This window comes from Adiantum capillus-veneris, chromosome 26, assembly GCF_014529385.1.
Source record: "Adiantum capillus-veneris isolate H3 chromosome 26, ASM1452938v2, whole genome shotgun sequence".
NCBI lineage: Eukaryota > Viridiplantae > Streptophyta > Polypodiopsida > Polypodiales > Pteridaceae > Adiantum > Adiantum capillus-veneris.
The window spans coordinates 92,105,067-92,119,182 of NC_140956.1; the positions used below are offsets into that span (position 1 = coordinate 92,105,067).

Below are 14,116 nucleotides of genomic sequence, written 5' to 3' on the forward strand. Positions count from 1 at the left end.
ATGGTTGCAGCTAGGTGTACCCAGTCTACGTTGTCTGATTCCGTCATACCCGGTAACACATCCATGTAAGGAGAATCTTGGCCAATGTCTGTATCCTTCTTACAAGTGTAACAATATTGTAGTGGGGCTGAGTGAACTGTGGTGTCAGAGCGATGATCAATAATGGTTTTACTCCCTAAGGGGTGTACCTTACCAGTCACCAAATCCACTCTAAGGACAGAGTCTTGGAATTGCAAATAGACATGATTTTTAGACCAATCGTGAACCATTTGTGCTTCCCTCATGAATGGTCGTCCTAAAATCATTTCATATGACATAAGGTGTTTAGAGAAATCCATTACAATGAACGTATGTCGTACCTTGTGTCCTAGAACTTTGATCTTAAGATCCTTGAGCATCCCCATAGGTTTGGCTATGGTATCATTTGCCATCTTTACCACAATGTTAGTAACACTGAGGCGGGGTTTTCCCATGGATTCCCAACAATCTTTTGTAACGATGCTAACTCCCGCACCACCATCAAGAATTCCCTTTATAGTTAATCCCTTGGTAGTGATGGGTAGGGTCGCATTAGACTCGTCGCCTTCAAAATACTGCTCTAATTCGTTAATGGGTACCTCAATCACAGACTCGTGTCCATCTAAGTCAAGTGATTGCACATGATTTTCCTCATCAATCATAATTGAGTCAGGCCTATTTGGTTGCGCAAACTGCGGTAATCCCGTTCGTAGCTCTCCGTTAAGGAATGCTCGAAGTGCAAGGAATAACTCAGGATCTCCATATAGCTTTGCTATGATCGTGGTTCGGACCTCAGAAGACATGAAGTCCACTAGTTTGGCAACATTCATTGGCATTTTGCAGGGTGTAGGTCCTTGACTAGGAACTGGTGAGGATGGAATCTCATATTCCTCAATGGGATCAGGTATTCCTTCGTTAAACATCCTTTCCAACAAGAAAGGTGTATGCTCACTTTCTGATGTCCCATCCTCACTCCCTTCTTGGATGATACTAGATATGGCTAACGGTCTATGGTTCATGTGGGGTGGATGAACTTGCATGGGAAACACTGTGTCATGAATTTTGACATGCATGGGTTCTGGTTCTAGTTTCCTTTGAGTCTCCTCCACTAAACCTCTTAGATGTTTCACCTGCTCAATCTCGTCTACTGGGTTTGGGTACGTCTCAATCTTCTTTTTACGATTCTTCCCTTTTTGCCCCTGCGGTTTATCTTGGGGGTCTTGGATTGGATTTGGAAACACGTGTGGTGTTTTCAGAGGCTCTTTATGGTTTTCTCTTATTCGGTTTTCATTTGGTTCCATGTTACGGTTTTCAATACAGGAGCTCGAGGTGCATCCGTCCAGGCTACAGGTGGTCTATTTGCCATCATACGTTTGATCATTAAACAATCCTTAGCTTGGTGACCATACCTACCACATGCGTTGCAAGTTCCCTTATATTTTACTCTAAACGTAGGGCACTCACTAGTGCTATGTGGACCTAAGCAAATGGAACACCATTGTTGCTCCCTTCTTGGATACATGTGACTATTTTGAGGGGGTCGATTATCCTTAAGAGACTCTTGGATTGCCTTGGTGAGGTCTGTCAAGAATGTCTCAAATACCTTTGTCTCATTGGCAATGGGGTTTGCAGTCATGGGTTCATACTCAATGGCTTGTGAGCTAGTGGATCTCGTGTCAGTAGACACCCTCATGCCTGCTATCATCAAGTTGTCCTCTAATTGGATTGCATTGGCAGTGACATCTTCCCAGGTTGTGATACCTCTAATCACTAGTCCATTATAGATTCCTTCATTCCTCAACCCTCGAATGAATCGATCAAGCAGTTGGTTATTATTGAAGCGCTCATTTACAGGGCAGCGAGAGTTTAAGTGCTTTAGACGACTAATGAAGTCCCTTACTGACTCTCCTTCCTTACGTTCGGCCTTCTATAGCTGAGATGCTACACCCCAAAGCACACCTTCTCGTATGTACTCCTTTAGAAACAACTTTCGAAGGGTAGGGTAGATTGTTTTCTCGTCCACCCTTAGGGTTCTATACCAATCTCCAGCCTTCCCACTTAATGTCAAGCTTAAGGCATTGCACTTATGTAGTTCGTTGCGTTCCCCTAAGGAATCACATACTTGCTCAAACACTTCAACGTGTTTTCTAGCATCTTCGTCCCCATTGAATTTTTGCGTGAGTTTCGCAATTTGTATTGCCTTACTTCTAGGCTCTCTATCAGATGCATGACGCATATTTTCCGCGATAGATTGACCTATGGTTTGAGCAAACGCTGCCAAGTCACCTATGTGAGGAGGCAGGGCCGGTGGAGGTACTCTTGGAATCATATGTGGGAGAGGGGCGGGTACCGGTCTTGGCATGTGTGTGGATGATGCAGGATATGGAACATAACCGGGCATAGGTCCACTCGGATAAGGGCTAGGGAGCGGCACTCGAGGAGCATTAACAAGTGGTACACTTGGAGGTGTGGGGGCCATGTGTGCATAAGGGGCTAGAGGCACATACGGTCGAGGCCCCATATTAGGTACTACGACACTAGGTAGTGGCACTGCGCTAACCGTTGATGTCATCGGTACATTCTCTGTCAGGCTTATCCCTGGAGTGAGCACTGTGTTTTCCTTAATAGAGGGTTGAGCCAAGTTAGGGAAGCTAAAGTTGTCGCTCGGAGGCTCAGATTGAATAGAGACCCCAGGTGAAATGACGTAAGATGGGTCCATGGGGCTCATTAGAGGAGTCTCCATTTGTGATAGAGTAGGCTGTTGAGCCTTGCTCGTATCCAGAAATCTCATGGGGCCAATTGAGAGTATATTTACCCCTCGGTTTTGCCTTTCTGATTGAATAACTCCATGGATAACATTACAGATCATTTTCTGTTGATCTTCGATGCTCGTGGCACTAGAGGTGGATTGTACAATCTCTATCCATCCTACATGGTAGGCGTGGCCAGAGTGTAGATCCGTCAACACCTCAGTGTGGAGGTCATATGTCCAATGATCATTAATGAACAATCCTTCTAGAGTCGACGTGTTAATGGTTTCTTGTGAGGTAGAAGCAATGTTGCTCCCCGTGGTTTTACTTGTCACCAACGATACTCTAGAGGGAACTTCTGAAGGAGGCAGCTCAACAGGGCCTTCTTGGTAAGAATTTGGCAGGATATCCACATGGACACTCTTTGGGGGTGTGGGGTCCACGTGCGATGTGAAAGGAGAGTCCACTTCCCCACCACCTTCGTGTGCTTCATTTGCATCAGGTTCCGAGCGAGTAGCTCTACCTAATGTTTCCATGAAACGGCTAAACATACTAGTACTAGGCTGTGGAGCTTCGGGAGGTGCATGGCCTTCTCTCTCAGTGTTTTGGGTAGGGTATGCTTCCATGATTTCTGAGTCGGAGGAGGAATCACTAGCAGCTATTTTAGGGTCTTGGGTGGTGCTACCTTGTGTCCCTGCTGAGGGTCTAGAGCCTATCGTGGATGGGTAATGGGTGTCCGTATGAACAAAGGAACCCTCAATATGCTCGTGTTCTAGCACCCGCCCAAAGCGTAAGTGCATGTGCTTTTGATACCCTAATGTGTCAAAAAGCTGCTCTAGGAGGCCTTGTGACTAGTTTTTTGCGTGTTTTTTGTTTGTTTTTTTGCTAGATTTTTTAGAGCGTGTCGTGGAATGGGCCGTGTGATAGCTCGAAACGAGCGTATCGCTAGGAGGGACGCATTGTGCTTTACAGCCCACCGTTTGGTTCTATTTTGCTCCAGAAAAGCCCGAAACAGTCTTTTCCTAGATGGGGAACTAGGCTCCAAATAGCAAGTCTAAGGGTGCAAGTGGGAAGAGAAGGGAGGAGAGTGGAGGACTTATCCCACATGCTCTCATTCCCTCTTGAGGGGGTAGGGTATATATATAAGAGTGAGTCTAGTATATATCATAGGACTGAGGCCTGGGCCTGGGCCTGGGCCTGGGCTTGGGCTTGGGCTTGGGCTTGGGCTTGTTCCCGATCAAAATTTTAGTGATCCCCCCAGTCACTCACGCTTAAATATTTTCGATTTTTTTTATAACCTCCCCCGATCCCGATCAAAATTTTAGTGATCCCCCCACCCCAGTCACTCACGCTTACATATTTTCGATTTTTTTTATAACCTCCCCCTCACTCACGTTTTTATTTTTCGGTTTTTTTTTTAAAGATTTTTTTTTTTGGGATATTATTTGGTACGCGTTTTGGTGCGCGTTGACCTCACCTAACTATTTACTGTTCCACCTACCTGCTGACCTGCTAATCAGTGGTTCACCTAATTACTAACCTGCTTAATTAACTAACTGTGCGCCTAACTGTGCACAAACCAGAAAACACAGAAAATGCAGAAAATTGAAACTTGACAGAACTGTGCAGTGCAAACCAGAGAATGCAAAAAACGCAGAAACGCAAGAAATACTAACTGTGTAAGTTGAAATCGGAGCTTAATAGAACTAACAAAACAGAGCTTAACAGAACACAGAAAACTTGAATGTAGTCAACAACATTGTATCTTTCTCTACTGTTTTTGCATAACAACAATTATCAAACTTAAGCTGCGCCTTTCCTACATAAAAAATAGCTTCAATACAATTTACAGGTCGCCATTGGAGCTTCACGCGCAGCAGCTCCCCGACAGCGGTGCCAAAAATGTCAAGGCTAGGGACTTGCTACGCGCCATGTGCGAGCCACAAAGGCTCCTAGCACACAGTCATACAACAGAAAAGCTCACAAGGAAGAATGGTGTGTCACTCACCTTCCTGCGTAGTTGCAAATGAAGGATTCCCGCGCCGCGAAGAAGAGGGAGACGCCGCTACGCCGCGCTCAACCGCCTCGCCGCCGTCGTGCCGCCGCAACGCTTGATCGCACACACACTCTCACACACTCTCTCTCTCTCTCTGTCTCACACGCACACACACACACACACAAGGAGATGGTGAAGGAGAAGGTGGAGATGGAGCAAGAGCAGCTTCTATTGCACAATGAGAGAATGAGTAAAAATTAGGTTTAGTGGCTTTTATATGAGCTCACCCCATTCACACTTGGGCGCCCATACTTAGCCAACTAACTCCTTGAATATTCCAGTTAGAGTGCGCCTGTCATCGGAGATCACCCTTACCCTGTTCCTATTGGTCCGACAAACCCGGTACCTGACTCTAAATAATACAATGTTTATAGATCATAGGGTGTCCGTGTGCCGTGAGGGTTAACATTTCCACATGCGGTGTCAGTGCGAACTTGCACCATGACATCGAGAGAGAGAGAGAGAGAGAGAGAGAGAGAGAGAGAGAGAGAGAGAGGGAGATTGCTGTAGAGAGTGGGGCGTCGTTTCATCCAGGATGCCCAGGCCGGAGGGAACGGTGCGAGGAGGAGGAGCTGGATGGGTCGCAAGCAGAGTGTGATCCGTGGATCAGCCTGGCACGGTACAAGAGAGGCGAGGGAACTTTGCCTTGGTCTGGGAGAGGCCATGGGTGGGTCTTTAAAAATTTACATCATGGCACGCCACAATGTTGTAGGAGCATTACAATGGCTTAAGGGCAACACCAAATACATGAATGCTCCCAACTCCGTTACTTTTTGGAACATTGGTTGAAATTAAGCTATATAATACATGAAAAGTCAAGCCATGTGAGGTGTGAAATGAAAGGTGATATAAAAAGAACTCGTTAAAATGTGTGTGTATAGAATTTACTAGAATCATTCACCTTCAAGGTGAAGCTTCACTTTAACATTCTAAAGCAATAGAGGGCAAAAAAAAAAAGTCAAGACATGTGGGGATGTGAAATGAAAGGTAAAATAAAAAGATCCATTTGATATTTTAAAACCAAAATCACATTTAAGCTAAGTTTCAATCATCACCGAAAACATTGAAAGTATGCGTAACTCAACTCTCCTCTAAGGCTTCTTTTAGAAAGCCAAAAATGGTAAACGATCCTTGATCCTTGATCCTTGATAGCTTGGTTGTTTAGTTTCCTCAAATCAGCACATACATACATTTTTTCATTCTTCTTAAGAACCACCACAATAGCAAATAGCTAGTCATTGCTCTCTAACTAAGCAATGAATCTTGCCTAGAGTAAACTATCGATTTTCTCCTTTACCTTCACTGCATAGTTGGGATTGTGCTTTTGTATTCTGATGGCTTTGGCATTTATCTTTAAAGGGATTTTATGCAAATAACAACAAAATCAATACCCTTCATATCTGTATCATGACACACATGTACATCTTTATATTCTTTAATTAGGTTAATCAGTTTCTCTTTGAACTCAGATAGAAACTTTTTATTGATTTTGAATGACTATGGGTTTTCCTACGTTCTTAGCTCAATCTCTTCTAGCTCGTCTAGTTCTTCTTTTGATGTCTCGTCATCTTCTTTCGTTTAATATGGGGTTTCCAAATCCATGCTTCCCTTGCTATTTGTGAAATGAGCGGGATCTATGGCGACCATCCGACAACTTCAAACCAGCAATGAGTGATTTAAATCCAAGGTTGCCATTGGAAAATTGTTTATAGCCTTGAGCTCTCTTACTCTTTTATGGATTTTGTATAATATACTTCTTTAGGTCTAATCGTTCTTGGTTACCCAACTATATTGGTTGGAACCACTACTGCCTTTTCCCCCAATTGGACAGGTAGTTCATTGGTTTGCCAATTGTGAAAGACCCTTGTTGTCTTGAGCCAGAGGCTACCCACATCATTTTTGCTAGGAATTTCACACCACCCACCTTCATCATCACAAAGCCTACCAGACCTTTGGGTTGTGCCACTATCAGATCTACCCGAATGGTGCAGCTATCATGCTCAACCCTAACTTTACCCGAGTGGCCTACAACTCTGACATGATATTCACTCTTGCACCACCATCTACCATAACATTTTAGAGAGTAATTATCAATTCCCAGCGAACTTTTTTTTTGGGTAGTTCCTTAAATCATAAAAGTGAAAATACGTAAATGAGCGAAAGTATAATTATCATCACATGCTTGAATTGCATGGCATGAAATTTATTGGACACCCACTAGTAGGTGGTGGCTAGTTCGTATTGACAACTCAAGTGAGAAAGTGGGGAAATTCCTATCATGTATACTAGAAAATGGCACCGCCTTCGGCGGCAACATGGCCCCTCTTACCCTCAAACCCCTTGCTTCCACTGCCTATTCAGAGAGGGTTTTGGACCATTGGCCAAAGTTATGAGATACCAGAATCAGAGATGCCTTGGACTATTTTTAATGGAGCTGCGAAGACATAGGGAGAGCCTCTCTAGGAGACCAGACAGTAGGAGACACTCACAGAGGGAGATCACTGATTTCTTTAGACTACATACGCGGCATTCAAATGAGTAGGCATCACAGCAGACTTCAGAGTCCACCTGTACTAGAGGTACACTGACTGACAGGGCCACTGAGATTGGGAGATCCATACGCTTACGATTGCAAGGATCATCGTGACATCGGTGGAAGCAGCATCAGAGGGTCCGGACTATTCTGGCACAACATGGGAGACGCCCAGTCTGAGTACTCACTGAGGAGGACATTCATGAGCTTCACCAAAGACTGATGTTGGATATCATAGGAGGAGGATCTTGATTCCAGCATCTCAACCTTTCATTTCATTCCATTTCACTTTAGCTCAATTCAGTTGCAATTTTTGAGTTTTCAGTTTTTTAGTCTTTTACACAAACATTGCAGATTGACCATTTGTAAACTCTTTCGTCTCATAGGTCACTTTGGCCTTTTGAAGATGTTAATATATCATTTCAATCTATTGCAGGCAACCTTGTTTGCATAAGGGTCGTGCCGATAGCAGCCTCTTTAACCCGGGGACAGAGTACCTTATAAAGAGAGTGCATGTTTTGTTGCTTCCATAGGTTCACTCTTCTGTCGTTATATTTGCAAAAGGCCAAAATGACCTATGAGAGCAAACTGATACTATCTTGGTGGATCTAATACAATGTCTAAGTACAAAATAAGATGAAGTAAAATAAAAGCTAAAATGAACATTAATGTCCGAGGATGTTCGACATCGGGCACTGTTCGTGAGAGGGAGAGAATTTCAAATGTCATTGAAAAAAACCAAAGGAACCTACGTGCCTTTGTGTGTGTGTGTGTGTATGTCTAAGAGAGAGAGAGAGAGAGAGAGAGATAGAGAGAGAGAATGAGAAATGAAATGAAATGTCATATTAAACATCTTCAACAAGCCAAAATGACCGAAGAGAGCAAATTGATACAATCTTGGAGGATCTTAACCGTCTTCAAAAGGCCAAAATGACCGATGAGAGCAAATCAATACAATCTTGGTGGATCTAATGCAATGTTTGGACACAAAATAAAATGAAGTAAAATAAAAGATAAAATGAACATCAATGATTGAGGATGCCCGCATCGAGGCGCTGAGAGAGAGAGAGAGAGAGAGAGAGAGAGAGAGAGAGAGATATGTCTGTGAAAAAAATCAAAGGGATCTGTGTGCCTTTGTGTGTGTGTGTGAGAGAGAGAGAGAGAGAGAGAGTGAGTGAAAAATGAAATGAAATGTCATATTAAACGTCTTCAACAGGCCAAAATGACCGAAGAGAGCAAATTGAGCATCAATGATTAAGGATGCCCGCATCGGGTGCGCTGCTTGATGGCCGTGTCAAGCTGAGGACGCCCAGCTTCTTTGATTTCCTTGACGTAGTTCTGCTCGCAACAATCAAAGGCAGCACTTTGTTTTAAAAAAATATTATGCCCTCTCTTCTTGGCAGCTTGCGCCCTTCATTTCTGGGCTCCTTTCTCGCCACCACCAACCAGCCCTACCTTGCTTTTCAATTCCTTGCGCTACTTCTTATTGCACTCGGCTTGATTCTCATGGTCACCCCCTTCTTCTCTTGCAGCCTGTAGCTCCCGGCAATGATGTTCTTCTGCATCTCTTTTGTTCACCAACGCTCTCCCTTCCTTTCTCTCAGCACCAACCGGCCCCAAGACCTGGCCTCCCGTGAAGTACTCACCTTCTACACATGCAATAGCACCACCGAACTGTAGTGCTCTCTTTTCCTCTTGCTCTGCTCATGGCCGACAACCCGCCACCCCTTCTATTAATGACATGGTTGAGCATGGAGACCACCCCTCTTGCTTGGAGACTCCCTCCTGCAGCAATCTGTGAGCTTGTTTCAGAGCTCTCCCTTCTTGTTAGTGGTCGGCCACTACCCTCTGATAAGCTCGGCCTTTCCCTCACGGCGCCCTCTTCGAATTCTTCTTCGAAACTTGGCATCTACCCTTACCCTTGTCTTTCTCTCTCTTCACGGAGGCCTGCCGCCTTTCCCCTCTCTCTCTCTCTCTCTCTCTGCACGCCGATTTCAGAGCACACTGGCCAGATCAAGCAGCTCGCGTCACGTGGCAGGGGGAGTTGGAATCCCTCCCTAGACTAGTATAGATCACCATCCCACAAGTTATTACACGGGAAACACTACACTTAATTTTGGCTTCCAGGCTTGTGAGCATGTCCACATGGATCCAAATTAGAAATTGTTGCAACCCAAATAGCCATGTAAAAATGGTCGCGCACCAAATATACGAGCCATGCTTGCTGCTTGGTAGGTCATCTTTTTGCGATTCAGTCGAGAATGAACCGGCCCCTGCTTACACACCTCTGCACCAGCATGGAGTCACATGTGGAGAAGATTTTTTCCTATGGTAATTTCTCTCTCTCTCTCTCTCTCTCTCTCTCTCTCTCTCTCTCTCTCTCGCGCGCACGCACACACACACACACGCACACACTTGGCCAATGCCTCTCATTTCTTGGAATGCATTGATTACAAGATATGTCCCAACATGTCTGTGGCAAAGGAAGCTTTGGGCTGTTTTAACCAGATGCAACAAGCCTTATGCAAGATGTTGACATGGGTCACAGAATTCACGATGAGATTGCTGGTCAAGGGATGTCATTGCATTGGGGTGCTTTGGTAAATATGGTGTGTTCACAAAAGCACAAAAGATCATTATGAATATCCTCTTTGGAATACAATCGGTTGAAAGGCCTTGCAACAACATGGTTGTGGCAAGGGAGCTCTAGACTATTTTAACTTGATTCAAAGAAAAGAACTGGTGATTGCACCCTCGAGGGGTGCACTATTGAGAACCACCTATCTAACTTGCATTCGAAAAGTATTTAAAAAACCCTTTTTTTAAAACATGTTTGAATGAATAAAATGCCCTATTGTTTTTAGTTTTTTTTTTTCCAAAATGGAATGTAAAACCCCCTTTTTTTATTGTATAATTCTATGATGTTGCTAGTACTCCCTCTCAATTTTCTTTGACCTACTTCATTAGGTGGAATCTAGCAGAGATTCCGTCTTTGAGCCTCGAAGAAAAAGGCAAGCGAGGCACATGTGTAATAGAGAGAGAAAGCCAGAGGCAGATATCTTTTTGTGTGGACAGGGATTATTTGGGTGCGCTCACTGTTTTTCTTCTCTGCAGGGCACGATCCGAGACCCGATGCATATCCTCTCTCTCTCTCTCTCTCTCTCTCTCTCTCATTTTGCTGCAAACAAGAGGCGGATTGGATGCGTTGCATCTATGTCTCTCCCCTCCTGCGTCTCGTTTCGTTAGAGCGCAGGCCCTAGCTGGAGCACATGATGTATGTAGGGTAGCGTGTAGGAGAGGATGAGAGCGTGAGGAGGCAAGAGCTTGCTGACAGGGCATCATAGACAGGATGGAGATGATTACCATGATGAAGAGTGAATTGCGAAAGGGAGACGGAACTGCTTTGCATAAGGGTGATTAATTGGGGTGAAAAGGGGGTGCATGGCATGAGAGAGAGAGAGAGAGAGAGAGAGAGAGAGAGACATGGTGTGGACGAGGAGCACTGGTAGAGAGATGGAGATATTATTCCTCTGCAGGTGACACATTAGGATGAGCCGATTGAGAGGGAGAGATTGCATGTGTAAGGGAGTGGGTTGAGTCTGTCTTTTTCCTCACTGGTCATCAATGGCAGTGATGCTTGGAAATCCTCTAGCTAGTGGTGTAGCCCCTTTCCCTATGGGTGGATGATGCCCTATGCTAGAGAAGTTACAATGCAATAAAGCGAAGGTGAAATGTTGCTACATTGAGGCGTGAAGAAGGGTCGAGCGGAGAGAATGCCTATCGTGCAGTTAGCCTTGTGCAACAAGTGAATGAGGGATTTGTAGTTTGAGTCAATCAGGGCACCGCGACATGGTTTAGACTTGGCTATCGGTATTTAAAAGATCTAAGAAGAACATGATAATGAACCTTTTGTATCAAGGATAAGGGGGCGAGTTGGTTGGGATCGTTGTCGATGTAATTATGGTCACTGGAGGATGTCATGGCTCAACATGAGCATGACAAAACATTGTAATTTTTTGGGTTGATTAATATAATTCACTCACTATTGTGAGTTTTGGAAAAAAAAAAAGCCCTTTCAGCACTGGCAGCTCAACTTCAGCTCTTAACTTGGAGTTCCCGACGCTAATGAAAAGGAGTGCACGTTTTTTTTAATTAGGAGAGAATAACGGTAGCTCCTCTGATGCATTTGTCTATAAATGCATCATGTTTTAATCACATTTATAGCATAGAATGTGCACAATGTGACTAGTACTCAATCTATTATCTATTTACTCTATTATGGAGGGCCTCTTTCAGGCATGGCCAGGATTCTTCTAGAGCATCATCGCCCCTTGCAACGGCTATGAATCAAGTAGTAATCCAAAGCTCCATAAACATTTATTCAAGTGTGATTACTTGCAGACCTCGACCGTCCAAGGTTCGCGGTGTGTGCACGCGCACCCATGCGTGATGGTTACCAAAGCTTCCTGCTACTTTGCATGCCCAAATGCTCATTTACACAACTGTGAGTTATCTCTCTCTCTCTCTCTCTCTCTCTCTCTCTCACACACACACACACACACACACACACACACACTCTCTCTCTCTCTCTATCTCTCTCTCTCTCTCTCTCTCTCACACACACACACACAAAGTTGATGCAAGAGGCAGGGCAAAACTCTCTCTTTTCATTTTGGCCTCCTGTGTTGGCTGTGTGAGTGTGCATGTGTGTGTGTGTGTGTGTGTGTGTGTGTGAGAGAGAGAGAGAGAGAGAGAGAGAGAGAGAGAGTGAGTTTTAAGTACAAATTAGATGACCAATCAGCCATGTTTTGCCTATTGTGTTGGCTTTGTGTGTGAGTGTGCATGTGTGTGTGTGTGTGTGTGTGTGTGTGAGAGAGAGAGAGAGAGAGAGAGAGTTTTCAGTACTAGTTAGATGACCAATGAGCCATGTTTATATGGAGCAGGAATAGAAGAATCACAAAGACATGGTGTGTTTCTTCAAGATTTTAGAGACAGAAAGAGAGAGAGAATTTTGTCATGCTGCACTTTCATGTTTGTTCCTATAGTTTGTCTTTGCAGCAAGCGAGCTATATCTCCAGGAGCATAGTATTGTTGCTGTTGCAAAGTGCACTGGCCTCGCAATCAATAGCCAAGGCACCAAGCTTCACAGGTTCTAATTCAACAGTTTTGCAAAGGATCGAAACAAAATTGGAAGAGAATGGTAGTGTTAAATAGATGCAAATCGCCAATGCATAATGAAGGATGAAGCTTAGTATGGTCGACGCACTTTTTCTCAAATATCTAATACCCTGATCACTCAACTTGGTATCAAAAGCTTATCGTGACTGTCTGTAGTGATTGGTTTTCTCTATATCTTGGATGCCCTTGCATATAATTGGTAGCTAAAGATTTCAAGTGAAAAAGGCCCTCTCAATTTTCTTTGACATGCTTCATTAGGTGGAATCTAGTAGAGATTCAGTCCTTGAGCCTCAAAGAAAAAGGCAAGCGAGGCACACGTGTAATAGAGAGAGGAAGCCAGAGGTGGCTATCTTTTTGTATGGAAAGGGATTATTTGGGGACGCTCATTGTTTTTCTTCTCTGCAGGTCACGGTCCAAAACCAGATGCATATCCTCTCTCTCTCTCTCTCATTTTGTTGCAAGCAAGACGCTTTGTTGCAAGCAAGACGCCGATTGGATGCATTGCATCTCTGTCTCTCCCCCTACGTCTCGTTTCGTTAGAGCGCAGGCCCTAGCTGGAGCACACGATGTATGTAGGGTAGCGTGTAGGAGAGGATGAGAGAGCTGCGAATCACGTAAAGCAAACGACTTTCAGCAACGGATATCTTGGCTCTTGCAACGATGAACAACGTAGCGAAATGTGATACGTAGTGTGAATTGATAAATTTCGCGACTCATCGAGTCTTTGAACGCAACTTGCACCTGCGTTTCGTCCAAGGGCATGTCTGCCTGAGAGTCCACACGACCCCCACGCCGACACCTCTCCCCATCCCGCTCCCGGGGGGGGTGCGGCGGGGATGGCCGTCCGAGCGCGCCGCCCCCAACGTGTCGCCCCCCTCGCGGGGGCGACAGCCGAGGGGCGAGCGCGTCGCCGCGGTCGGCTGAAATGCATCGATGGCACCGTGCGATGACCCCCGTCACAAGGGTGGTTACGCTTCCCGAGTACGAGGTACGCCCTCTGCGGGGATCGGCTTCTGCGGACGCAGTGTGGCCGGTGCCGTTGTGTCGAGAAAGGGCTCCGTGGCCGAGGAGCGGGGGGGGGGAGGGAGGGGACGAGCGCCTGTCCCCCCTTCCGCCGAGGCCCGAAAACAAACGCACGGACCTCAGATCCGGCAAGGCTACCTGCTGAGTTTAAGCATATCACCAAGCAGAGGAAAAGAAACTAACCAGGATTTCCCTAGTAGCGGCGAGCGAACCGGAAAGAGCCGAGCTTGAGAATTGTGCGGCCCCGCCATGCGAATTGTAGTCTGGAGAGGCGTCCTCTACGACGGACCGGACCCAAGTCCCCTGGAAAGGGGTGTCAGAGAGGGTGAGAGCCGCGTCGAGCTCGGACCCTATTGCTCCACGAGGCGCCGTCGACGAGTCGGGCTGTTTGGGAATGCAGCCCTAAGTGGGTGGTAGATTCCATCCAAGGATAAATACGGGCAAGAGACCAATAGCGAACAAGTACCGCGAGGAAAAGATGAAACGCGAGGGAAAGATGAAAAGGACTTTGAAAAGAGAGTTAAAAAGTGCTTGAAATTGCTGGGAGGGAAGTGAATG

At 45.4% G+C, this 14,116-nt stretch overlaps 1 protein-coding gene and 1 non-coding gene across 4 annotated transcripts; both read left to right on the plus strand.

Annotated features, from left to right (window-relative positions):
- The first annotated feature begins 8,523 nt into the window (after positions 1-8,523).
- On the plus strand, positions 8,524-12,679 carry LOC147423818 (uncharacterized). 3 transcript variants are annotated; one of them, XM_086502117.1, is made up of 3 exons: positions 8,524-9,688; positions 11,759-11,861; positions 12,416-12,679. In XM_086502117.1, the coding sequence occupies exons 1-3, from the start codon at positions 9,619-9,621 to the stop codon at positions 12,441-12,443; spliced, it is 201 nt and encodes a 66-aa protein (XP_086358243.1). In that variant the 5' UTR covers positions 8,524-9,618; the 3' UTR covers positions 12,444-12,679. The 3 variants fall into 3 exon arrangements, with proteins under 3 accessions (XP_086358243.1, XP_086358242.1, XP_086358241.1); XM_086502116.1 differs by having other exon boundaries at positions 8,525-9,688; positions 12,301-12,679; XM_086502115.1 differs by having other exon boundaries at positions 8,530-9,688; positions 12,403-12,679.
- A 481-nt stretch (positions 12,680-13,160) lies between these two features.
- Positions 13,161-13,313, plus strand: LOC147423819 (5.8S ribosomal RNA). The gene has a single exon (XR_015186708.1). It is a non-coding gene; the product is annotated as a 5.8S ribosomal RNA (ribosomal RNA).
- Positions 13,314-14,116: the final 803 nt, after the last annotated feature.